Source organism: Cetorhinus maximus, chromosome 11 (assembly GCF_964194155.1).
Source record: "Cetorhinus maximus chromosome 11, sCetMax3.hap1.1, whole genome shotgun sequence".
In the NCBI taxonomy this organism is placed as follows: domain Eukaryota; kingdom Metazoa; phylum Chordata; class Chondrichthyes; order Lamniformes; family Cetorhinidae; genus Cetorhinus; species Cetorhinus maximus.
In genome coordinates, this window is record NC_135889.1 from 66214966 (window position 1) to 66239362 (window position 24397).

Below are 24397 nucleotides of genomic sequence, written 5' to 3' on the forward strand. Positions count from 1 at the left end.
GGTCACCTGGTCAGGAGCCAATTAAAATGTTGTTGCCTGAACCCTTGGTCTAGATCTCCTATCCGGCACCATCCTGTCTTTCATGGCACACACTATTCCAGGACTGCAACATTGTATATGTCTCTTACCTTATTCCAGTTGACATGTCTTTCAGCGTGCAGCCATTGTAATTTTAATCCCCAGTCCAACAGAAAATACAAAGATATATTCTTTACAACTGTCCAACAGAAATAAAAAGATATGTTCCTTACACAAGGTTTAATGATGCCTACTTGCTTTTTTTTCATTTTGACCTTACCAACTTGTATTACCAACCTTTTAATGATCTGTGGAGCTTTCAAGACTGGGATCGACAGATTGTTGCTAAATAAGTGTAACAAGGGATATTGAGCTTTGATTGGTAAATGTAGCTGAGGTACATATCAATCATGAGCTTAATCAACATTGGAGCAAGCTCGAGGGGCTGAATAGCCCATCTAGATCCCTCTGCTCCTCTACCCCATTTTCAACTAAACTCATAGTGGGCTTAACTCCTGAGTACAAAAGTGCCTATAATTTTACACTGATAAAGAACTTGCATTGATGTAGTGCCTTTAATGATCTCGGAGCATCCCTGTATGCTTCACAGCCAATGAAGTACTTTTGAAGTATAGTTACTGTTTAATGGAAGTAAACATGGCAGACAATTTACGCAGATCCCACAAACTGCAAGAGATAGCTTACCAGCTAATCTGTTTTAATGATGGAAAGATCAGTGTTGGCCAGGATACTGGGAAAATGCGATTGCTTTTCTAATAACGGCATGCGACCTTTTACATCTATTTGAAAAGATAGATTAAACCTTAGTTTAACATTTCTTCCAAAAGAGAGCACTCTCGGTATCGCTGCAAGTGTCAGCCCATATTATGTGCTCAAATCTCTTGAGTGGGGCTTCAATATTAAAACATAGGCTGTCCTTTGTGTTACTGGTGATGGGGTTAGCAATGATAACTTTTTTTACTTAATTTTGATTGCTGGCATTGCACATGAGTTAAAGGGTAGGTAAAGGTTTGGTCACTTCAGAATGGACTCTTTAGTATTTGGAGTTGAGGTGCAGTACCCACCACTCATCATTCCTGCTAACAGTCAGCAATGAAGACCGGGCAACTTCTGTCAACTGGCCTTGGCGAATCCACTGCTGAGTTGAGAGTAAGAGATGATGAATATGAAGTGTCATTTAAGGTTTTTGTGTACTGAGAATTTTTTTTTTTTAAATTGAAGCATGAATTTTTTTATTGAAGGCTTCCTATATGTTTAGAATCAATTTCTATCAAGTATTTGCCAACTTTTGTTTTTAATTAAATGTGAATGCTGGAACTGCTTAGTCATTTGCCGGTTGAATATTGAAGATCTCCCCATTTTGTACTGTGGTCCAATTACTACTTGCCAGTTAATGAAAGTTAGAAATCTTTAGAAAATTATCTAGTATGATTAATTTGCTATCTTCCAGAAGACCACGACCTTTCAGTGTGTTTGGACAAAACAATCCAATTCACCAGTGGTTTATGAAAAAGGAAGGATTTACTTTGACAATTACAGATGTTGTTTTAGTAGGTAAGTCAAATGTCATTATAAGAAAAACATGACAAAATATGCATAACATATTTGTATTAAATTATAGAATATAGCTTAAAACCACACTAACCAAACAGGGATCAGCTAGAGCCCTGTATTATTAAAGCAGCATGCTTTAGACAGAGCTAAGCAATCCCACAACCAATGGATCATATCAAAGCTCTGCCGCCCTGCCACTTGCAATCGTGAATGTTGATGGACAATCAGCCAACAACTGGAGGAGGAGACTCCACAAACATCCCATCGTCAATAATGGAGGAGCCCAGGACATGAATGCAAGAGATGAGGCTGAGGTATTTGCAACCTTCTTCAGCCAGAAGTGCCGAGTGGATGATACTTCTCAGATTCCTCTTGAGGTTCTAGCATCGCAGAATCTAGTCTTCAGTCAATTCAAATAACTCCACATGATGGCTGAATGCACTGGATACAGCAAAAGCTAAAGGCCCTGTCAATGCCCCAGCTTAAGTTCTGTGCTCTAGAACTAGCTGCGCCCCTAGCCAAGCTATTCCAGTACAGCTACAACATTGGCATCCACCAGATGATGTGGAAAATTGCCCAGGTACGTCCAGTCCACAAAAAGCAGAATAAATCAAAATGGCCAATTTCTGACCAGTCTACACTCAATCATCAGCAAAGTAATGGAAGCTGTTGTCGACAGTGCTAACAAGTGGCACTTACTGAGCTATAATCTGATTACCAATGCTCAGTTTGAGTTCTGCTAGGTTTATTTGGCTCCAGACCTCATTACAGCTTGGTTCAAACATGGGATAAAAAGTTGAATTCCAGAGGTGATGTGAGGACTACTGCCCTTAACATCAAAGCCGCATTTGATGAGTGTGGCATCAAGGAGTCTGAGCAAAATTGTCTCCCCGTCTCTCTCATTCTCCACCACCCATCTCAGTTTCCCACCTCCATCTCGGTTCTCTCCCTGCCCCCCACCAAAATCGGTATCCCTCCCCCATCTCGGTTTACCCCCAACGCCCCCCCACCGAGCACAATTTTGCCCTTGGCGTGCAGGGGCAGTCGGGAAGCCGACCACCGCCTGCGATCGGCAGCACACTGCTTTTTTTATGGGGGTGGGCCAGTTAAGGCCCGCCCAGTATAAGATGCGGCTGCAGAATGAGCGGGAAGGGGCGGGCGGGTCTAATGGTGACCCGGTGGCCGATTCAAATGCGGCCTTGGCGGCCCTTGGAAGGCTGCCACCGAAGGACACGGAAGTCGTGATGGAGAGCGTTATGGGTGGACATGGCAGGCGGGAGGGCAGGTCGGTGGGGCATTCGGCCCCGCGTTTCTCCAATGAGTGCCTCACTGCCCTCCTGGATGAGGTGGCAGCACGGATAGAAACCCTTCTCCCCAGGGACGGGAGCAGGAGGCCCCCCCACCTCACCAAAAAGGCCTAGGAGGAGGTGGCATCCAGGGTCAGCAGCCACGACATCGTGAGGCGCACATGGGTGCAATGCTGGAAGCGCTTCAACGATCTGCGATCAAGAAGGGTGAGTACCTTGTTGGCATGGGTCACTTTGCAGAGCAGTTAAGAGCTGCCCATCCCCCATGGACCTCAGAGGTGTTAGATTGAGAGTGGCTACTGTCAATGAGGCAGCATCTGGGCAAGGGGGTGAGGCCTGGTTGCTTGGAACAAGTGCCTTGTGGCTCCAGAGTCACAAATCGGCTGAGCCCTGCGAGGTCTTCCTCAGCTGGGGTTGGCCAGGCTGCAATTGCGCTGCAAGTAGAGAGTGGACTAATCAATGCTCCTCTATCCTTTCAGGAGAAAACATCCCATAACAATGCAGAGAGGTCGCTTACTGGCGGGGGACCACCGCAACTCTTGCTTGTTATGAGCACAAGGCCTTGGAGCTGGAGAGGTGCCATGCGCCTAGGTCAAGCGGCTGCGGTGAGGTTGGGGTACCACAGGGAGGTAAGAGTGCAGTGCACTGAAGTGAGAATGTCGGTAATTGCAACCATTCCATTGTAGTCTCTGTATTGATGTGAGCCTGAAACCTGGAATATACATTGATAATGGAAAGACGAGGGCACCCTGATGCATATCTCTGTCTCTTGAGGCTGCAGGCATGCACAGTAACAGTGTGATGACTTTAAGACCATAAGACATAGGAGCAAAAATTAGGCCATTCGGCCCATCGAGTCTGCTCTGCCATTCAATCAAGGCTGATAAGTTTTTCAACCCCATTCTCCCGCCTTCTCCCCGTAACCTTTGATCCCATTACCAATCAAGAACCTATCTATCTCGGTCTTAAATACACTCAATGACCTGGCCTCCACAGCCTTCTGTGGCAATGAATTCCATAGATTCACCACTCTCTGGCTAAAGAAGTTTTTCCTCATCTCTGTTCTAAAAGGTCTTCCCTTTACTCTGAGACTGTGCCCTCGGGTCCTAGTCTCTCCTACTAATGGAAACATCTTCCCCACGTCCACTCTATCCAGGCCTTTCAGTATTCTGTAAGTTTCAATCAGATCCCCCCTCATCCTTCTAAACTCCATCAAGTATAGACCCAGAGTCCTCAAACGTACCTCATATGTTAAGCCTTTCATTCCTGGGATCATTCTCGTGAACCTCCTCTGGACCCTCTCCTTCCTGAGATACGGGGCTCAAAATTGCTCACAATATTCTAAATGTGGTCTGACCAGAGCCTTATAAAGCCTCAGCAACACATCCCTGCTTTTATATTCTAGTCCTCTCGAAATAAATGCCAACATTGCATTTGCCTCCTTTGCATTTAACCAATGACATGTCCTTGTTTTTCCTTTTAGGCTCACCACCAGCCCTTCAGGATGAGGAACCTGAAGGCCCACCCCAGACCCCTGAGGACCACACTGATCAGAACGCACCTGCGTCATACCCGCTCTCTCATGCAGGCACCAGCACAGATACCAGCACCTTGGTGGGCATTAGATTGCCGGCTACTATCTCAGTGAATATTAGAGAGAGCACTTCACACTCACTTGAGGTGCAGGTGGAGGCAGAGAGTGCCCAGGGTGCTGGCAGTCAGCAGTCGTCCATGAGGCAGCAGATGCTGGACATCCAGCAGGGTATGTGGGAGGAGTCCTTGTGGAGCGTGAGCAATGCGTTGAATCTCATGGCTGAGCGCAATGCCTCCTTCATGGAGAGAGTGGCGACTCGCATGGAGAGACTCCTCCAGAAACTGAATCAGGGGTTCTTGGGGATGCGCTCGGACCTGTAAGCCCTCATACCGGCAATGACCTCAGGTGGTCAGTGTCAGTGTGGGAGATGGATGGGGCAACTAGTATCCCAGCTAGGTACCCGTCCATCAGTGGTGAGCAGGGAGGTTCAGAGCAACCTCACGTTGGCGCACGAGCTGCCTATCACCTCTGCGGGCTCCTTTCAGGGCGCTCCAGATGAGGGCAGCAGCTCCTCCGCCCCTCTACCAGTGACCATGGCATCAGATGAGGCTACGGCAAGTGGGGAGATGCCAGCCGTGGCACTGGCCGTGCTCTCCCAGGTAGGGCCAGCACAGGCTCCATGGGCCAGAGGACGCCCGCCAAAGTCATCAAGGCCAACAGGACAGTAGAGTGAGCAGGCTGTCTCCAATGCCGGTGTCAGTGAGGGGGCAACACCTAGACATAGCACCTGCAAACGAAAACTTAAAGCACCTTAATCACAACATGGCCTGATCACGGGTGATTTTTGTGTCCCCAATTTTTCCGTTCAGTGTTTATTGGTGTGATGGAAAACATCTGTCAGTGTTAATTTGTAGAATGTTTGCCAGGCACCAGTTAATTAAATGTGTTTTTGTGCAACTAGCCTCTGGATGCTTCATTTGTTCTGCAGGGGCAGGGTAAGCCATGATGTTATGATGGACTTGTTTCTCATTACACTATGTGCCATTTCAATAAAGTTTATGTCGTTGACTAAGGAACTGGTCCTGTCAGGGATCGAGTATGGAGCCTGCAGCTCTGGCATGTGGTAGTGGCTCTTATTTGGTAGGCCAGCTGAAGGAGCGTTAGATCAAAGCGTCCCGGGTGCACCTGGAGGTTGCCCAAGTCAGCGTCTATGCCCTCAGTGTTCTCTTGATGGTGCTCATCCTCGGACTCACTACTGGATTCATCATCTGTTGCCAGTGCAGCTGCGTCAAGATCTTCCTCCACTGCGTCCCCCTTTCCAGTGCCAGATTGTGGAGAGTGCAGCATGCAACCACCATCAGTGACACACGATCTGGGGGGGGGTATTGGAGTGTACCCCCGAATGGTCCAGGCATTGGAAGCGCATCTTGAGAAGACCTATGGTTCTCTCTACCACCGCCCTTGTGGACGCATGGCTCCTGTTGTACCGCTGCTTGGCCTCTGTTCTTAGGTGGCAGAGAGGTGTCATGAGCCACCTTTTTTGAGGGGATAGCCCTTATCACTCAGCAGCCATCCGCCCAGTCGGGCTGGAGCACTGAAGAGACTCGGCACCTGGGAGTCTGTTGGGATAGTAAGCGTCATGGGAGCTGCCAGGTTACCTTGCACAGACTTGTAGAATCAGCATCCTGTGATCACACACTATCTGCATGTTCATGGAGTGGGAGCCCTTCCCGTTGACGAAAGCACCGGGTTCACCTGCTGGGGCCTTGATGGCCACGTGTGCAGTCTATTGTACCCTGGACATGGGGGAAGCCAGCAATCACTGCAAAGCCTTTGGCTCGCTCAGCCTGGCTGGCCTCGTCCATACGGTAGTGAATGAAAGTCAGTTCATGCCTGAACAGAGCGTCTGTCACCAGCTTGACGCAACTGTGTACAGCTGATTGGGAGACTCCACACACATCCCCCACTGAGCTCTGGAAGGAGCCGGAGGCATAGAAGTTGAGGGCCACCGTGACCTTCAGCGCCACTGGCATGGGGTCTCCACCCACATAATCGGAGCTGATCTCAGGGCTGATCCTCTGACAAATGGAGGTCAGTCTCCCTTGAGAGACGGAGCCTCCTTCGGTATTGCACCTCAGACATATTGAGGTAGCTGCATCACCACCTGTAAATCCTGGCAGCAGGATAGTGGTGTCTTCTGCGGCCCCTACTGCCCTGGACTTCCTGTTGGCCCTGTGCCCCTTGTGCCTGCGCCTCTCCTCCCACAGGTCACTCCCCTGGAGGCTGAATAGGGACACCTGGCCTCCTCCCCCTTCTGGCTCTCTCTTCCTCCTCAGAGGAGGTGTCTCCAGCAGAGACCACAATCCCCATTACCAGGGTAAGGGAAGGCTGTCTGATACCTGGAAGGCCCCAAGTGGTGTGAATCCTCCTGAGGCCTGGAAAATAACACTGTCCTGAACTGAAGCCTCTTATTTCTGTCGCTGCAGCTCTGAAGCGAAATGAAGATGTCCTGTTCACACAAGCAACCAGTAGCAAGTTATAACCTAAACTACAAACTACTCGCATTTACAAACCCATTGACCCCTCTTATCCCGTCCGTGGATGAGGTTTTTGAAATTGTAGCCTGCCCGTTTGGCCCGTGTGACGACCTGAAGATCGCACAGGCTACGTAAAGTCCAAGACAATAGGTGTCTCAAGGGCCTTAACTGGCCACTTAATTAATGGCGGGCGTACCTCCGACTTCATCATGTGCCTGCCTACCGAAATATTGCGAGAGTGCACGTTGATGTCGGCACACTTGGTCGACGTCAACGCGCTTTAATTCATGCTCGAGCATGTCGGGCACGTGACTGCATGCCGAGCTAAAAATTCTGGCTCCCATTTCTGTTTCCCCGCCCCACATCTGTTTCCCTCCCATCTCTGCTTTCTCCCCTGTCTATTTCTCCACCCCCCCCCTCCCCACCCCCCAATTCTTCTGTTTCTCCCCCCCCCCCCCAAAATCCTTCTCTGTTTCTCCCCCCCCCCCCAAATCCTTCTCTGTTTCTTCCCCCCCCCCCCCATCCTTCTCTGTTTCTCCCCCCCCCCATCCTTCTCTGTTTCTCCCCCCACCCCATCCTTCTCTGTTTCTCCCCCCACCCCATCCTTCTCTGTTTCTCCCCCCACCCCATCCTTCTCTGTTTCTCCCCCCACCCCATCCTTCTCTGTTTCTCCCCCCACCCCATCCTTCTCTGTTTCTCCCCCCACCCCATCCTTCTCTGTTTCTCCCCCCACCCCATCCTTCTCTGTTTCTCCCCCCACCCCATCCTTCTCTGTTTCTCCCCCCACCCCATCCTTCTCTGTTTCTCCCCCCACCCCATCCTTCTCTGTTTCTCCCCCCACCCCATCCTTCTCTGTTTCTCCCCCCACCCCATCCTTCTCTGTTTCTCCCCCCACCCCATCCTTCTCTGTTTCTCCACCCCCCCATCCTTCTCTGTTTCTCCCCCCCCACCCCCATCCTTCTCTTTTCTCATTCCACCCCATCCTTCTCTGTTTCTCCCCCCCCACCCCCATCCTTCTCTTTTCTCATTCCACCATTCCATTACAGCTGCTTCATGTGATTAGTTCATTTCCACCAGCTGTTAGGATAGGAGCAAATGTTGTGTTGGGTGGTCCATGTACAGTCTTCAGCACATTGTAAAAACACGGATCATACCACTCAGCTGGATGTTGCAGTTCATCAGCTTTTGTGTTCCACCAGCCATTCTGCATTTCTCTTAAAGCATGCTGGAGCTCCTTTAATATTTTTATAGGCTTGACGCTTGGATGTTGACTGCGGAGCCGCTAGAAGACATGTGGGCTGTTTCTGTTTGAGAAGATGGGAGATGTTTTCATCATTCTTATCAAACCAGTGTTGCTATTTGCACTTGATGAGAAGACTTTAGGATGCACACTGCAGCTGCAAGTGCCACCATTTACATTTTTTCTTCTTGTGTTTCAGCACTGGTCCTTGGCCAACTTTGCTGTATAAATTACCAAAACTTCACAAGTCTGAGAAGATTGAAGATGCACTACTTTGCGAGTCTCCTGTGGTGAGTTAATTTGGTATCTGTAAAAATGAAGAGTTATGAATAACCTCCCATCAATGTTACAGTATTCCTTTAGCTGGATTTCCGAGAAATCTATAATGTCATCTTAGACAAAATAAGGCAGTTTGCCCCCTATAGATACATTTGAAGAGCCAGAGTCTCCTTTTATTTCCTTCCCAAGACCTGATAGATTCCAGTACAGACTCAAGTTGTAACTGAGATATGCACCTCAACAATAGGGAGATGGTGTGCTGCTGCTGAGATTGGGATCTTCTGGTTGCTGTTGGAGATAGAAATTGTCCATGACTTTTCTTTTAAATTATCTTAATCCCTTCCCCATATAATTTCTGGCCTGTCCACAGAATTCTTACCTGCATTCTGTACCAGCTTCTCATCGGGACACCAAAAGGACAACAATCCAGGAAAATGGGTGGGAGGATTGGAACACCACTTCCATCTCATTAACGTATCTACACTAGGCCTGCATCTACTCCAGGTCATTTTGCAGGGTAAACCCAGGGAAACCTGGGGCAATGAAGGTAGGGCTCAGAACTGACATCATGGACTTCTGTTACATTTTCCCTGTGCAAGGGATTGCCTGTTCCCTGTATGTAGGGCAGAGAAGAGGAAAATCTACTACTAACTCTTATGCCGTATAAATCCCTGTAACTACTTGTAATTTTTCTGTCAGATATTGTGAAAATTGTTTTAACAATCACTGGGTGATTTGTGTCCAATATAAGAAATTAACAAATAAATTGTTTGAAAACGAATGTAACTCTTTAAATTAAGGGGCATTTTTATAACAGACTGTAGATGAATTGAACAATGTGCTTTGAAAGAGAATGGGAGTAGAATGAGAAAGATCATTGAGTCCACCCAAGTCACTGATGGGAAAAATGACCGAGATTGGTTTTTGACTTCTATTGCCATCTTGCTACGGAATTAATTCTAAATCTTCTTACTTAGATCATGTCCAGTTTTATTTGTGTGTGTGTGGGGGAGGGATGGTGGGGGGTGGTGATAAGGGGAAAGAACTGTTAATTCTTTGAATTTAGTGGCAGTTTGCTTCTTTGGTTCATAGACCTTAAGTTGCATTTCTGAAAGAAACTTCATTGTGGAAATAAGTTAAATGATGTCAACTTATTAGCTTTACAGTAGTCATGTGGAGATGTAGGCCTTGAAATTACACAGTGGAATATAAGCGTACAGATACTTAATGTGTTCCTCTGAAAATCCTATGCCCTTTATTTTCATGGAGATGTTCACCCCTTTTTAAAGGGTGAACACATTCACTAAAATACAAAATAGAAATTGTAGATGAATACATTAAATATTCCATGGTTTATTTCTTAAGTTTATTTTTTTATCCTGGATCAACTTTTTCACATTCTGTTTTTAGGCTTCATTGTGTAGTGGTTCTGACACACCAGCATGACTTTTCACTAAAACATTTTCAACATTTTGGAAGTGTTAGAAGGAAGTTCCTTTGTTGTGTGGCACCCTAGTTTGGCCACTTGTGGAACCCTGCCCCTTGAATAAATTAAAAGTCAATGTAAAGGAGAAAGTAAGATCACTAATAAGGTAAGTTGATAATATTCATTTTACTTTAGTAGTGTTTTCCATTAACTTCCAAAACTGCTGCAGTCTCTTGTTTCAAAGTTCATAGTTGCAGTTGGCCAAACTAGGGTGCTATACAACAAAGGAACTCCCTTCTAACACTTCCATTCAAAGTGTTGAAAATATTTTAATGATGAGTCATGTTGGTGTGTCAGAAACGCTACACGATGAAGCCTAAGAACTGAACGTTAAAACATTGATCCAGGATTAAAAAAAGAAACTTAAGAAATGAAACCATGGAATATTTAATACATTCGTTTACAGTCCCATTTTTCATTGACTTTAATTTTAAATATTTACATCCAGATATTTGAATTTGACTTTTTTCATGACTTCTCAAAAAATGCAGTAACCCATGCCGACCTACAGTAGAGTTCTGACAACAATCTTTGGCTGACAAATGGCATGTAATATTTATGCCACACAAGTGTCATGTCATGACCATCTCATACAAGAGAAAGCCCTATCCCTTTCCCCTTTACCTCAAGCATCATCATTGCCAAGTACCCCACTGTCAATATCTTTGGGAGAGGAGGGGTGGCACCATTGGTGATGGATGATCTGAATGCTATTATCTTGAATTGCCAGTTGCACTTGGTGCTGTTAGTAGTAATATTGAGTGTGTCTCCATGCCCATCTCCATTCCTCCTCCTCAAAAACCTGCCTTGTCTTGTTCTGAAGTTTTTTGCCCTGTCTTTGGCTATGAGGTGAGCATGATGCACAAGGTGGTGTTGCTGCAAGAGACTGAGTGGTGGAAACATTCCAGGAAGATGATGAAACATTTAAAAGCAGTAATACTCATTGACTTGTTTTTCTCTTTGCCCCATATCTCCAAAACTTCCTCATCTTCACACTTCCGCATGTAAACCAGTAATTTTTTTTTCATTCATTTACGGGATATGGGCGTCACTGGCTAGGCCAGCATTTATTGCCCATCCCTAATTGCCCTTGAGAAGGTGGTGGTGAGCTGCCTTCTTGAACTGCTGCAGTCCATGTGGTGTAGGTACACCCACAGTGTTGTTAAGAAGGGAGTTCCAGGATTTTGAACCAGCGACCGTGAAGTCACCTAGTTACCACTCATTTTATATGTATTATAACTGTGTGCTTTCTGTTGAGATTCTTTCTTTTGTCTGCATAACGTTACAGTACGCAAACATTAAATTTGAAAGCATTTTCATAATTTTAAACATTCTTTTACACACAAGGGAGAAATGTTACCCAAACCATCAGACCATACACCATCACTCATAGCCCTGACTGCAAACAACTGGCTCATTCGTATGTCTACTAAGACTGCAAAAATTCTAGAAAAAATCTATCTCTCATCTCAGTGGAAATTCAGGTATTCAAACTAACGTTTGTTACTGTAGGATACTGTGAAGCAGGTGTGTGCGCGTTTGTGTGAGTGTGTGTGTGTTTGTTCATTAAAGGGTTAGGTATAAAACAGGCATTTTTGAAAAGAAAGTAAAGCTAACTTATTAAGTTTACTTTTCCTGAAAGTGGTGGCCATAAAGACAACATGAAAGATTTTTAGATTCTGGGAAAGGTAATTATCAAAAGAATGTTAAAAATTATGTGTTTAAAGATGAAAGGGGAAAATATATTTAAGGAAAGGTTGAAAGTTGTATGGGCGTGTGGCCATGTGATCTTGAACAGTGTGCTGTGCGAGCACAGTCCTCTGAAGGAAGCAGTTTCTCGCCACCCAGAGAAGAGTCTGGTTGTTCCAGAAAGCAAGGTTTTATTACAAGGCTTGGATTTCCATTGTCGAGTGAGAAGCAGAGAGAAGCTTGTGAAATACCTCCCTTATAGTGGGTGCCTTGCAGTAATATTAATGGATCTTTTATAGATTTAGAATCCACAGGGACTGTTGCCTGGAAAAGGGTGTTTATGTGTGAGTCTGTCTAAGTCGGAATCTTTTGGGAAATGTTATAATACTAAATGTAACTGTGTAACTGTAATCTTATATGTTTAAGTTTTCTTTTCTTTTGTTAATAAATGTTTTAATTTAATATTTAAAATCTCCAAAAGTGGTAGTGGAATCTTTACTTCTGACTTCAGTACACATACCTTCTCATAATAAAAATACAAATTGCAAATCGTTGAGATAGCTTAGCCAAGTTTCCCTTTGGGATTTGGTCAGGCTGGCAATTATCACCTGCCATATCATAACACATTCCTTACAAAAAAATTATTTCGTGTGTGCAAGATTATTCCTTAGTGGTGAAAAAACACAGCAGTTTTGTTTCATTAATCTTTCCAAAATTTGCTGTGGTATAATAGCTCACTTTTTTTTTGTTCTTTTATGTTCCATAAGTACTTGTGGGATTCTTATTAATTTATGCCAATTCAAGTACAGACAGTCCAAATTTAACATAGAAACATACAGCACTGAAGGAGGCTGTTCACTCATCATATCTGTACAGGCTCTTTGAAACAGCTGCAAAGTCCATCTGACTTTCCTTTCTTCATGGTTCTGCAATTTACTCCTTGAAGTATATCAATTCCCTTTTGAAAGTTGTTATTAAATTTGCTTCTACTGCCCTTTCAGACATGCATTCCAGACCATCATAACACTGCATTTAAAAAAAAAAGTCCTCGCCTCCCCTTTTCTTTGGCCAATAACCTTAAATTTGTGTCCTCTGGTTACCAACGTTCCTGCCAGTAGAATCAGTTTTTCTAATTTACTGTACTAAAATCCTCCTATTAAATCTCTCCTTCACCTTGTTTGCTTCAAGGAGAACAACCCCTGTTTTAGTCTCTCCACATAACTGAAGTCTTCCATCCATTCTACTTAATCTCCTCTGAACCCTCTGAAAGGCCTTGAAATCGTTCTTTGTGTGGTACCCAGAGTTAGCCACAATACTGTAGCTGAGACCTGGTGAGATGGGAGTGAGATGTATTGGTCAAAGATATATAATAAAATTGGACTAAGAGTTCAAAATAGATATAAAGATATTTAAGATAGAAACAGAAAGATAATTGATAAACTAATCAAACTGAGAGAGGGTAAAACTCTTGATCTGGGTGGATTACATCCATACAAATTAAGAGGTTCGAGAAGAGATAGAGGCATTATATTTATATAAACAATGCATTAGAGGAAGACTGCCGGATAGCAAATATGATTCCTATATGTAGAAACGGATATGGAATAAGTTCAGGAAACAACACCAGTGTTAGCAAAAATTTATGGAATCTTTTAGTAAAGATGTAATAGAAAAACATCTAGAAACCGAGAATATAATAAAGGGTACTGAGCATGAAATTCAACAGGGAAGACTCTGCTTGACTAAACTTTTTGAATTCTTCAAAGAATTAACAGATTAGACACGGGTAGTGTAGTAAATGTAATATATTTGGATTTTCAAAGTTCTTTATTAAGGTATCTCATAATTCTCAAGATTAAGGTCAGTGCATGTAGAGTAAGGGAACAGTTGGAAGAATGGAAAGCAAATTAGCTATAAAACAGAAACAGAGAGTAAGGGTTAAGTCCAGCTACTCAGACTGGCAAAAGGTGGGAAGTATTGTTCCACAGAGATGGGTTCTAGGACCACAGTAGTTGACAATTTACATTAAAGATTTGAAATTGGGAATCAGCAGCACAAATCCTAAATTTGTATAAAACACCAAATTGGGGTTGTGGTTCACACAGAAATTTCTGACAAAATACAAGAAGACATTAATAAATTTGCAAGATGGGTATTTAATTGACAAATGAATTTCAGCACAGATAAGTGCGAGGTGGTGCATTTTGGTAGGAAAATTAAGGAGGCCATGTATTGCTGGATAATAAAAGTCTAAATGGGGTACAGGAACAAAGCGGGGTTACAGATACACAAATTTCTAAAAGTAGCAATGCAGGTGAATTAAAAGTTTTTAAAAAAGTAAAAGTTTATTTCTAGAGGGATAGAACTTCAAAGCAAGGAAATAATGTTAGACTTTATAAAACTTTTGGTGAGACCACAGTTGGAGTACAATGCACTTTTCTAGTCTGCATAGTATAGTATAAAAAAGTATGTGGAGACATTGAACAAGGCAGGAAAAAGATTTAAAAGATGATGCTAGAACAGGAAAGTCTGAACAGGCAGGGGCTCTTTTTTCTAGAAAAGTGAAGGCCGAGAAATGGCCTGAATAGAGGTCTTTAAAATGAAGAGGTTCAATAGGGTAGACATTGGGAGGTTTTTTTTTGTAGGTGATTCAAAAACTACGGACCATAAATATAAGCTATTCACTAATAAATCCAATTGGGAATTCTGAGAAAAACTTACCCAAAGAATGCTAAGCTTGTGAAATGTGCTACCACATGGAATAATAGAGCCAAATATCAGATGCATTAAGGGGAAACTAGATAAGTATATGAGAAAGAAAAGAATAGAAGGGTATGTTGTAGAGGTTAGACAAAGAGCATTGGGAGGAAGCTCTAGTGGACAAACACCAGCACAATTGGGTCAAATAGCCTGTGTGTGCTTTAGACCCAATGTAATTTGATGTACTATGATGTTTGTACAATTCATTATAATTAACAGGTATTTGACTTGGGACGATACTCAAGAGACAATAGTAGCCAAGACTACACAGAACAAAGTTACAGCTGTAGCTAGAGCGGTGAGTAGTGGGGATGATCTACAGTGTGATGGTGCTGGTTTAACTGCCATGTTGATATAAAACTTCATTGGATTTTGTGGGATTCTATGCTCGTTGTTATGGCTAATTAGCTACTGTCAGTAGTCGGCATTCATTTTGAACATCCAACTGTTTGTTAACTTAGAGGGAAAACCTTTTGAAATTTGCAAGCAACTGAAGGCAAATTGTTTTTTTCCTTCATTGCCATATGTTTCTTTGTGAAGGTGAAGACTATCAATGCTGTTAGCAATTCTCGACAAAGCATTTTCAATCTATAATTGGAATATGCACTCAATAGATGTCACTTAGTTTTGAGATATACTGACTACTACATCAAACAATCGCAGTAATTTTAGATGCGACCAGTTTCAGAAAACGAGTAAATTCCTAAAGGAAAATGAAAGCTATTGTTCAGTAGTAAACAATTTTGTAATGATTACATCAGAGTTTTTAATCTTTGTGCACAGTGATAATAACAGTGTTAGTAACATTCAATAATTAGCACCAAACAAAAACTTGATGAAATTAGTGTTGTAAAATGTTTTGAATGGATTGATTAATTCTACCAAATTGTAGTGGAAGCATTTTTACATTTTTCTCTTGCGTCAGGGAAAGTACCTCGCTTCCTGTTTGGGACTCAGTAATTATTTTGAAATAATTACTTGAAATAATTTGGAGTATTGCAGGCGATAGCCATTCCTGTCACTCCATGGTGCAGCCTGTAAGCGTTCAAACGATTCTCATCACTGGGCCTTTGCGGGACGTTCTTAAAAATATTTTCCTGTTCTTTCTATTATCTGCTCAAGGTGTTTAATTTTATTTTAGTTGTGCATTGGCACAACTTATTAATTGCATAAACCCTTATAGTTGTTTCAGTTGTGCTATTAAAATTATTTTCTAATTTTCAAAGTAAAATAAGCAGATAAATTCTAATTATACAAGCTAACGACAGAGTTGCAGCAGACTACCCTTTTACAGTGTTTTTATGTACAGCTAGCAATCTTTATACTGGTAGCAGCAACATGGGTCCAATGAGATAATACTCTGTTTGCATTGCCTGATATACAGGTGGCAGCATCTGTATTAATATTTAAATTAACTTCTGGTAGGTTTAAAACGTGTTCACAAGGTTCAAGAGACCCCTTAAACACAAACTGACATGAAATTGCGGTGTCAAAACCCAAAAGGTGTGGTATTACAGTGCCACCTGGGGACTTTCTCATCACTTCTCCTGAGTTAGGCTGGTCCCCACTTTAAAATCGTTAAATATCAGAATGTTTTGTGCACTCCAGTAATTGGATTGTTTTCTGATTGCCTTACTTTTAAATAATCATTGTTACTGTCTTTCAGGCTGGAATTCAACACTCAGTTCTTTTACATTTAGCTTTGTTCAGGGTTCTACCTCTTACATTTGTAGGAATGCTTGGTATTGACAAAAATGTAAGTTACTTTATTTTTTAAAAAATCTGTATGCTGTAATCTGTGAATTAATTAAATCAAAAATTACTTCCTGTACATTTTCTGTCTCTTATTTAACAATGACCTCAGTGAACCAATTAATTTAAATAATCCATGAAGGATACTTGTCAGTAATAGATAGCGCTGCTGCCTGTATTTGTTCACGTATAGCATGTATTTGCCACATTTAGGATTTCATCCAATTTATGGGTCATCTTCAGCGCTCAGCAGTTTGTGGCTGACCATCTACACGCACAATCCATTTGTATTCATCTGGCTTTCTATTCTGTGGGCATGGACTACACACTCCCAACCTGTCTATTGTGGTCAGGCCTCGAGTCAAGCAGTTGGCCCTACTGGTCTGACTCATTTCTGCTAAATGAATCGTTGTTTGTCCATTTCCTGCTTCCTTTCCAATTCATCTCATTAACAGGGATAATAACTCAAACTGCCCATATGCACCCCTCCGACATCAATACTTGCAACTCCTCACTTCATAACTTCTGACTCCTACACTGCTGAACTGTTAGACTCATTATTCTGTACAATTTTATATTAACTATTTAAGTGTCTTAGCAAACTACAATCCTCATTTTAGCTCAAATATGACAGAAGCTTTTTGATTAGTGCAAGTGATGCAATAGAAGCTTGTACAGAGTACAATTTACTGGTCATAGTGACCAAAAACCAGCATCTCTAACTCACTCAGCAATGCCGTGGGAGATCTTAATGGATCTAGAACTGGAGGTTCAGTAGCTAGTGTATGTTTTCTGTTATACTCTTCCATCAGACTGTTTAAAATATACACTATAAAACAGCAGGATATCCAACTCACTATGAGCAGTCACAAAGGAAATCTATGTATTTAAAATCTGGTACTTGCACACATTTCTTGTTTAACACTTAGTTCCTCTAAAATGATTTTTTTTGCCAACACTTTGTTGACTGGTTTAATGTAAAGCAACAACAAATCAGAACTGTGAAGAAGCCTGTGTGGAGAAGCACGTGGAGAAGCCCCTTTGGCTTTCCCACCAGGGGAAGTCCTGTCAAAAGAGGACTGGAAGTAGAAAAGATGGCTCTGTAAGTTGTTTACTTTATTCAGTGAGGCAGGGTGAAGCAGGAGTGCACTTCTCTGCCCCACAAGGAAAGTTTAGGCCTCCCTTGTCCTAAGCTCCCTCGTCCTTCCCTAACACACGATGTCTCCCAGAACGCGCATCTCCACTCTTATCCGAGTACCTGTGGGTGGCCAAGGGTCACAAGATTTTCCACAGGTCAGCAATTATTTCTTGCTCATTTCCTGTCTTTTTTTAAGTGGGAAGTTGGCCACATAGAATCGCTGCAGCTTCTTTCAGTACAGGGCGTCTAGGAAATGAACTGAATCCAGCCGATTCCCAACAGAAGCCCATCAGCAGTTAAAAGCTGTCCCAAAGAGTGAGTTTTTAAAAAAGCTTTAAATGTGGCCCTCTTTCAAGAGGGCTTTGGAGTTACTAAATAGTTTTTTTTTGGGGTGGAGGGCAACATCCACTCTAGCCAATTTTTCGCCACAATTTTGACCCTCAGCAGGCAGGCACCCCAGGTGCATCTTTGGCATGGGCAGCTGCCATTCCTGTTCTAAGGGACTTCCTGTTCTAATGCAGACCTCCATGGATTTTCAACTTTATACAGCCCATGTCAGGAGATTATAAGTTATTCATGGTTAGTCAGTGCAGATGTCTAAAGGGAAACTCTGTTTTACTAACCCCGGAGAATTCTTTGAAGAGGTAACAAAGAAGATAAATTGAAAAGAATGCAGAGGATGCGGTTTATTTGGATTTTCAAAAAGCATTATACAAGGCACTATGGAAGAGACTTTTGTCAAAGATGATGACACTCGCGAATAAAGAAATGTAGTCAGTTGGTTATTGATTACTGTACACAAATCGAAAACTTATGTATTAATAGTATCAAAGGTAGCTGGTGATATTGCAAATTATATTGGAGGCTATGACAACGCCTACTTAAGGACATAGGCTAGAGGAATGGGCAGATCACTTGCAAATGCAATTCAGTCGAAAAAAAATTATAAAGTTACACATTTGGAAGAGTAAGGAAATAAATATATACCTTAAATAAAGTAGAAGAAGCTACATTAAAGTTGGCAAGTAGAAAGACTATAAAAAAGGAAATTGGAATCCTTAGTTTTTATTTGGAAGCATGGAATATAAAAGCAAGTAGTTAAGTTCTTGAACAAGTTCAATATTAGGCTGGAGTTGGAAGGCTGTGTACAAGTTTGCATATCCCATTATAGGAAGAATATAAAAATAATGGGAAAAGGTCAATGTAGATTTAAATAGTCGCTTGGTCGTACAGAACTTGAGTATTGCTGAAAAGAGAGACATGTCGAAGGTTTTCATCTAGTGGATTGCATCAAACAGCACACCCCTTCAGCTGTTCGCAATAGGCAAAGAACTCACTGTACTCAACCAGCCCATGCTCGCAAAACTCGGAATGTAATGTCTAATGTTAGATTATCAATAACCCTATATTTCCTCATGGAGCAGACTCTCAAAGTACAATAAATAGAACAAAAATCGGATAAGCTTGCAAACTGGTACGAACCCACTAACATTAAGATTTTGATTTCTATTTGAAGATTAAAATACAAAAATAAATCTGTAGCTGAAATTGTAAACAGTACTTTTTATTGGAAAGCACTTGCTGAACAATCGAGTGTTAACAACCAAATTAAGATCATCAGTTGGGCTCAAAGTGCAGCTAACTTGTTAGAAGGTACATATGGAGCGACCTGTCCTCTGCAGTCAAAAGGAGCATGTCCAGGCATTGCACCTCTTTTGAATCGAACAAAATCACAGAATCTCACAGTGCAGAAGAGGCCCTTCGGCCCATCGAGTCTGCACCGACACGTGAGAAGCACCTGACCTACCTACCTAATCCCATTTACCAGAACGTGGCCCATAGCCTTGAATGTTATGACGTGCCAAGTGATCATTCAGGTACTTTTTAAAGGATGTGAGGCAATCAACCTCCACCACCCCCCCAGGCAGTGCATTCTAGACCGTCACCACCCTCTGGGTAAAAAAGTTTTTCCTCACATTCCCCCCTAAACCTCCTGCCCCTCACCATGAACTTGTGTCCCCTTGTGACTGACCCTTCAACTAAGCCTTGGGATAATAGTTTCCTGGCACATTCTCCATGCCAACCCCTTTACCAATCAGCACTTCTTTTTCTCATGCAGTATAAATTGTTTCTCGCTGAGATTTGGCATTCTTGCATCTGTTCCGATTTGCGCAAGAGGAAAAGCTTCAACAGCACCTTTCTATTTCAGCAATACTCAATGTAGATTCAGTTAGATACTATCAGGGATGAGGCTATGCTGCTATGAAGAAAGAATTGAAAAGATAGGGCTTTTCACTGAAACTATAAAGGTTATAGGCTGACCTGATGAGATCTTAAGGATTACAAAGGATTATAATGAGATAAGTAGTGACGTATAGTTTCTACCGGTCTGTGGGATGGTAATGAATGAGCACAAAATTAAGAATTAAAGGGATGGAAGAGATTAGAAAATAGACTTCACTTGTGTGGAGTATGAAAACTGACATGGATCAGTTGAACTGAATGGCCTGTTTCTGTGTTGTGACATTTTAAGATTCCATTGTAACTCTTAAAAACATGTGACTGAATAATTTATGTTAACTGTTTAGAAGCGTGGTGAGTTGTATTTACACGTTTGGAAAAATGTAGTATCCATATTTGGCTAAAACTGGTGCGGTTGCAAATACACTTTGGTAGTGTCATCCTTGAATTAAAATGTTTTCAATTAGAAAACCAAACTCAATTTTACAATATTAAATACAAAAATGAACTAGGATAAAGTTCAAATAGAATGCCAAAATGTGATAGATATAATTCAGTAAACCTTTTTAATACAATATTCCTCATCTTATAGGTATTTGGAAACAATATAACTGATGCTACTGTTTCTCACGGTTTGCTAATTGTGACGTACGGCATGGGACTAGTCAAGCTTTACAGTTTTCAGTGGATTGTTGAGAAGGTAAAATGAGAACATAGCATATACTGAGCAAGGCTGAATCTGTTGAACGAGAAGCCTGTTAATGGGAACAGCTCTGAGGTGTGCAAAGTAATACCTTAATTCAATTTTGTTTATTACTGAAGTTGTCAAGAATAATGATTTCATCAGAGGGAAAGTGGAATAGGTTTATGTCGAGCAAAAAAATCAGAGGAGTTCAAGGAGTGTGATCAAGATAACAAGTGAATATGGTGAGGTATTTAACTATAGTAGATCAAGGGCAGGTTAAACGAACATGAGCAGATAGTCCTCTGGATTGGACTTTGGAAGAGGAAGTATTTTCCAAGGAGAAAAATTAGAAGAGCCAAAGAACTGAAACTTGAGTTTTAATGAGAAACGGTAAATGAGGACATTGCAGGCTCTTACCACTAGAATGCCAGATATTCCTTTGACTTAATGTCTCATTAGAAGGATGTCACCTCCAACTTTGTAGCTTTTCACTTAGTAGTGCACTGAAGTGTCAACCTAAATTATGTGCTCAAATCCTGAAGTGCAGCTTGAACCCACAACCTTCTAATTAAAGAGGCAAATGTGCTGCCAATTCATCCAAGTTGTCATATTATGTTGATGGGTGATTCCTTTCACCTCTAATTTTCAACTTCTTCCTGTATTTTATTGGCACTAATATGGTTAGTACTGTTCTGAACATTTATCTTTGGCTCGTTCTAATTTGCAAGTATGATTCCATCTTCTTTTAATTTTTCACCATATTAATATCAAGGTTCATTGCACTGTTTCTTACTCGAAATTTATTTTTACACTTTTGTTAATTCTATCCTGCAATCTTCAGACTTTTAAAATTTAAGCTTAGCATGCTTAGTCATGTTTGATTTTGCCAGGCTTTTCCTTTTGTTCTTTTTTTCAATTTTGGCGGTATCCTGTACTGTGACACTTGGTCCTGTACCTTTGTTTTTCAGGAATAATTTCAAAGGTCCCAATGCAGTAGAAAACAAAGAATAAATTTGAGCCTGACCAAAACGTTTCAAAACAATGTTCCCATTGACAGAGACTACTAACCTTTGTGGTTTCCATTACTTTTTAAGAAGTTACTTACAGGGCACAGTTGTTATTTTGTATATTGTTTTGGCTTAACCAGTTTTAAGTTTGTATTCATTGAATAAACGCTGTAAGAAATTTGTTAACTCAATGTGCATAACTGTATTGTAAAATCCATGCCAAATGGCACTGTGGTTTTTATAAACATACAACAGTCTCAAACGCAAAACAAATTGTTCAACATTGCAGACTGAAATGTTTTTTAAATATAAATATCAATGTTCTTGTCTTTACATAGTTTACACAGAAACAATGTATCCTTGGACAAAGGTGTGAATGGAACAACACAACTGGAATTGTGGGTGCAGCTCCATTTGGAATTCCATGTAATATTAAAATAACAGGTATTTTAATGCAAAATCTTGTTACTTGTATTATCCAGAATTAGGATGCATAAGTAGCTCACTATCAATGTAAACATAAAACCCTATTTTCACAGATTGTCCACCTGTCCTATTTGAAGTTTCTTGTCTTAAAAGTGCTTTTCAGATTGGAGGACACCCCTGGCATTACATCATTACTCCTAATGAACGAAAACAGGAAGGCATCTACCATATTTATTCTTTAAAGGATAAAAAGCTGGTAATGTATCACAATTGCTCTGGATACTTGTGCAACATTGGTTTGCAGCTGGGCAGTATATACAGTAATTTCTAATTTTTGCCTTTAAACAACCATGAAGCCATAGAGGTTTAGAAAATAGAAGGAATCCATTCAGTTCATCTTGTTTGGTTTCTGCTGACTTTTCACTGAACCAATCCAAAACTAATCCTACAGTCCTGCTTTCCCCCTTTAGCCCTGCATCCAACCTTCTCAAAGGATGTGATTGTCTCTGCCTCAGTCATTCACTTTGGCAGAGCATTCCTTGTTCCAGCAATCCTCTGATATAATAAATTCCTCCTAACCTGCTTCACCCTCTTGGTGAGAATTTTAAATTGATGACCTCTGAGTCAATGATTCCCGAACCAAAGGAAATTGTGTTTCCCTATTTGTTGTACCAAAATTCTGTATATATAAAAGAAATCTCTACTTAATCTGCTCCTAATTCTTGTACCATTGAAAATAGCCCAGTATCTCAAATCTCTGTTCACAGCTGTAGTTTCCCATTCCTAGCACAAAATTAGTCAATCTAAATTGCATATTCTCAAGGGCTTTCTGGAACGGGATCTCCAGTTCTCTCTGGCCTAACAATGGGCAGGGATTTCCCTTGCTGGTTTTGGAACACTGCTGTCATGGTCAAACAGTGATCAGAACTGTATGAGGAATAGTTACCTGGCTATGATTTTCTACGAATTGGCCAGTTAATGGCCGGAGGGCAACTGCACCATCCGATTCGGGATGCCCAGCAGGTTCTCATAGTCATAGAGTCATAGAGGTCCACAGCACAGAAAAAGGCCCTTTGGCCCATCAAGTCTGCACCGGTCAAACAAGTACCTACTATTCTAATCCCATTTTCCAGCACTAGGCCCATAGCCTTGTATGCCATGGCATTGCAAGTGCACATCCAAGTACTTCTTAAATGTTATGAGGGTTTCTGCCTCTACCACCCTTACAGGCAGTGAGTTCCAGATTCCCATTACCCCCTGGGTGAAAAGATTCTTCCTCACATCCCCTCTAAACCTCCTGCCCCTTACCTTAAATCTATGCCCTCTGGTTATTGATCCCTCCACCAAGGGGAAAAGTTACTTCCTGTCTGCCCTATCTATGCCCCTCATAATTTTATACACCTCAATCATGCCCCCCTTAATCTCCTCTGCTTCAGGGAAAATAACACCAGTCTATCCAATCTCTCCTCATAACTAAAACTCTCCAGCCCAGGCAACATCCTGGTAAATCTCTTCTGCACTCTTTCTAGTGCAATCACATCCTTCCTATAATGCGGATTCCAGAGCTGCACGCAATACTCTAGCTGTGGCCTAACCAGCGTTTTATACAGTCCCAGCATAACCTCCCTGCTCTTATATTCTATACCTCGGCTAATAAAGGCAAGTATCCCTTTTGCCTTCTTAACCACCATATCCGCCTGTCCCGCTACATTAAGGGATCGGTGGACAAGCACACCAAGGTCCCTCTGATCCTCGGTACTTCCCAGATTCCTACCATTCATCGTGTATTCCCGTGCCTTGTTTGTCCTGCCCAAGTGCATCACCTCACACTTATCCAGATTAAATTCCATTTGCCACTGATCAGCCCATCTGACCAGCCCGTCTATATCCTCCTTTTTTCTAAGGCTATCCTCCTCACTATTTACCACCCCACCAAATTTTGTGTCATCCGCGAACTTACTGATCAACCCTCCTACATTCAAGTCTAAGTCGTTTATATATACCACAAACAGCAAGGGAACCAACACCGATTCCTGTGGAACCCCACTGGAGGCATCCAGTCACAAAAACACTTCTTGAGCCAAATTGCCTTGGACCCCATGGGCTCTTACCTTCGTTATCAGTTTCCCATGCGGGACATTATCAAAAGCCTTGCTGAAGTCCAAGTAGACTATGTCAAATGCATTGCCCTCATCTACACACTTGGTCACCTCTTCGAAAAATTCAGTCAAATCGGTCAGACGTGACCTCCCCTTAACAAAACCATGCTGACTGTCCTTGATTAATCCCTGCCTCTCCAAGTGTAGATTAATTCTGTCCCTCAGAATTGCTTCCAATAGTTTCCCCACCACTGAGGTTAGACTGACTGGCCTGTAGTTCCCTGGTTTATCCATTCCTCCCTTCTTGAATAACAGTACCACATTGACAGTCCTCCAGTCCTCTGGCATCTCTCCTGTGGCCAGAGAGGTATTGAAAATTATTGCCAGCGCCCCTACTATCTCCTCCCTTGCCTGACTCAACAGCCTGGGATATATTTCATCTGGGACTGGAGATTTATATACTTTTAAGCCTGCCAGACCACTTAGAACCTCCTCCCTTTCTATGCTAATTTCTTTAATTATATCATAGTCCTTCTGCCTGATTTCCATGCCCATGTCGTCCCTCTCACTTGTGAACACCGTCACAAAGTATTCATTTAGAACTGTACTTACGTCTTCCAGCTC

At 42.1% G+C, this 24397-nt stretch overlaps 1 protein-coding gene across 3 annotated transcripts in view; it reads left to right on the forward strand.

Annotated features, from left to right (window-relative positions):
* Positions 1 to 24397, forward strand: part of dcaf17 (ddb1 and cul4 associated factor 17) — a 50490-nt gene that overhangs the window by 8306 nt on the left and 17787 nt on the right. For all 3 annotated transcript variants that reach the window (XM_078552167.1, XM_078552164.1, XM_078552166.1), the window contains exons 3-10: positions 1490 to 1593; positions 8411 to 8501; positions 11324 to 11460; positions 14645 to 14723; positions 16092 to 16181; positions 20149 to 20256; positions 21587 to 21692; positions 21788 to 21930. In XM_078552167.1, the coding sequence (XP_078408293.1) occupies positions 1490 to 1593; positions 8411 to 8501; positions 11324 to 11460; positions 14645 to 14723; positions 16092 to 16181; positions 20149 to 20256; positions 21587 to 21692; positions 21788 to 21930 (858 nt within the window). The remainder of the gene's footprint in view (positions 1 to 1489; positions 1594 to 8410; positions 8502 to 11323; positions 11461 to 14644; positions 14724 to 16091; positions 16182 to 20148; positions 20257 to 21586; positions 21693 to 21787; positions 21931 to 24397) is intronic.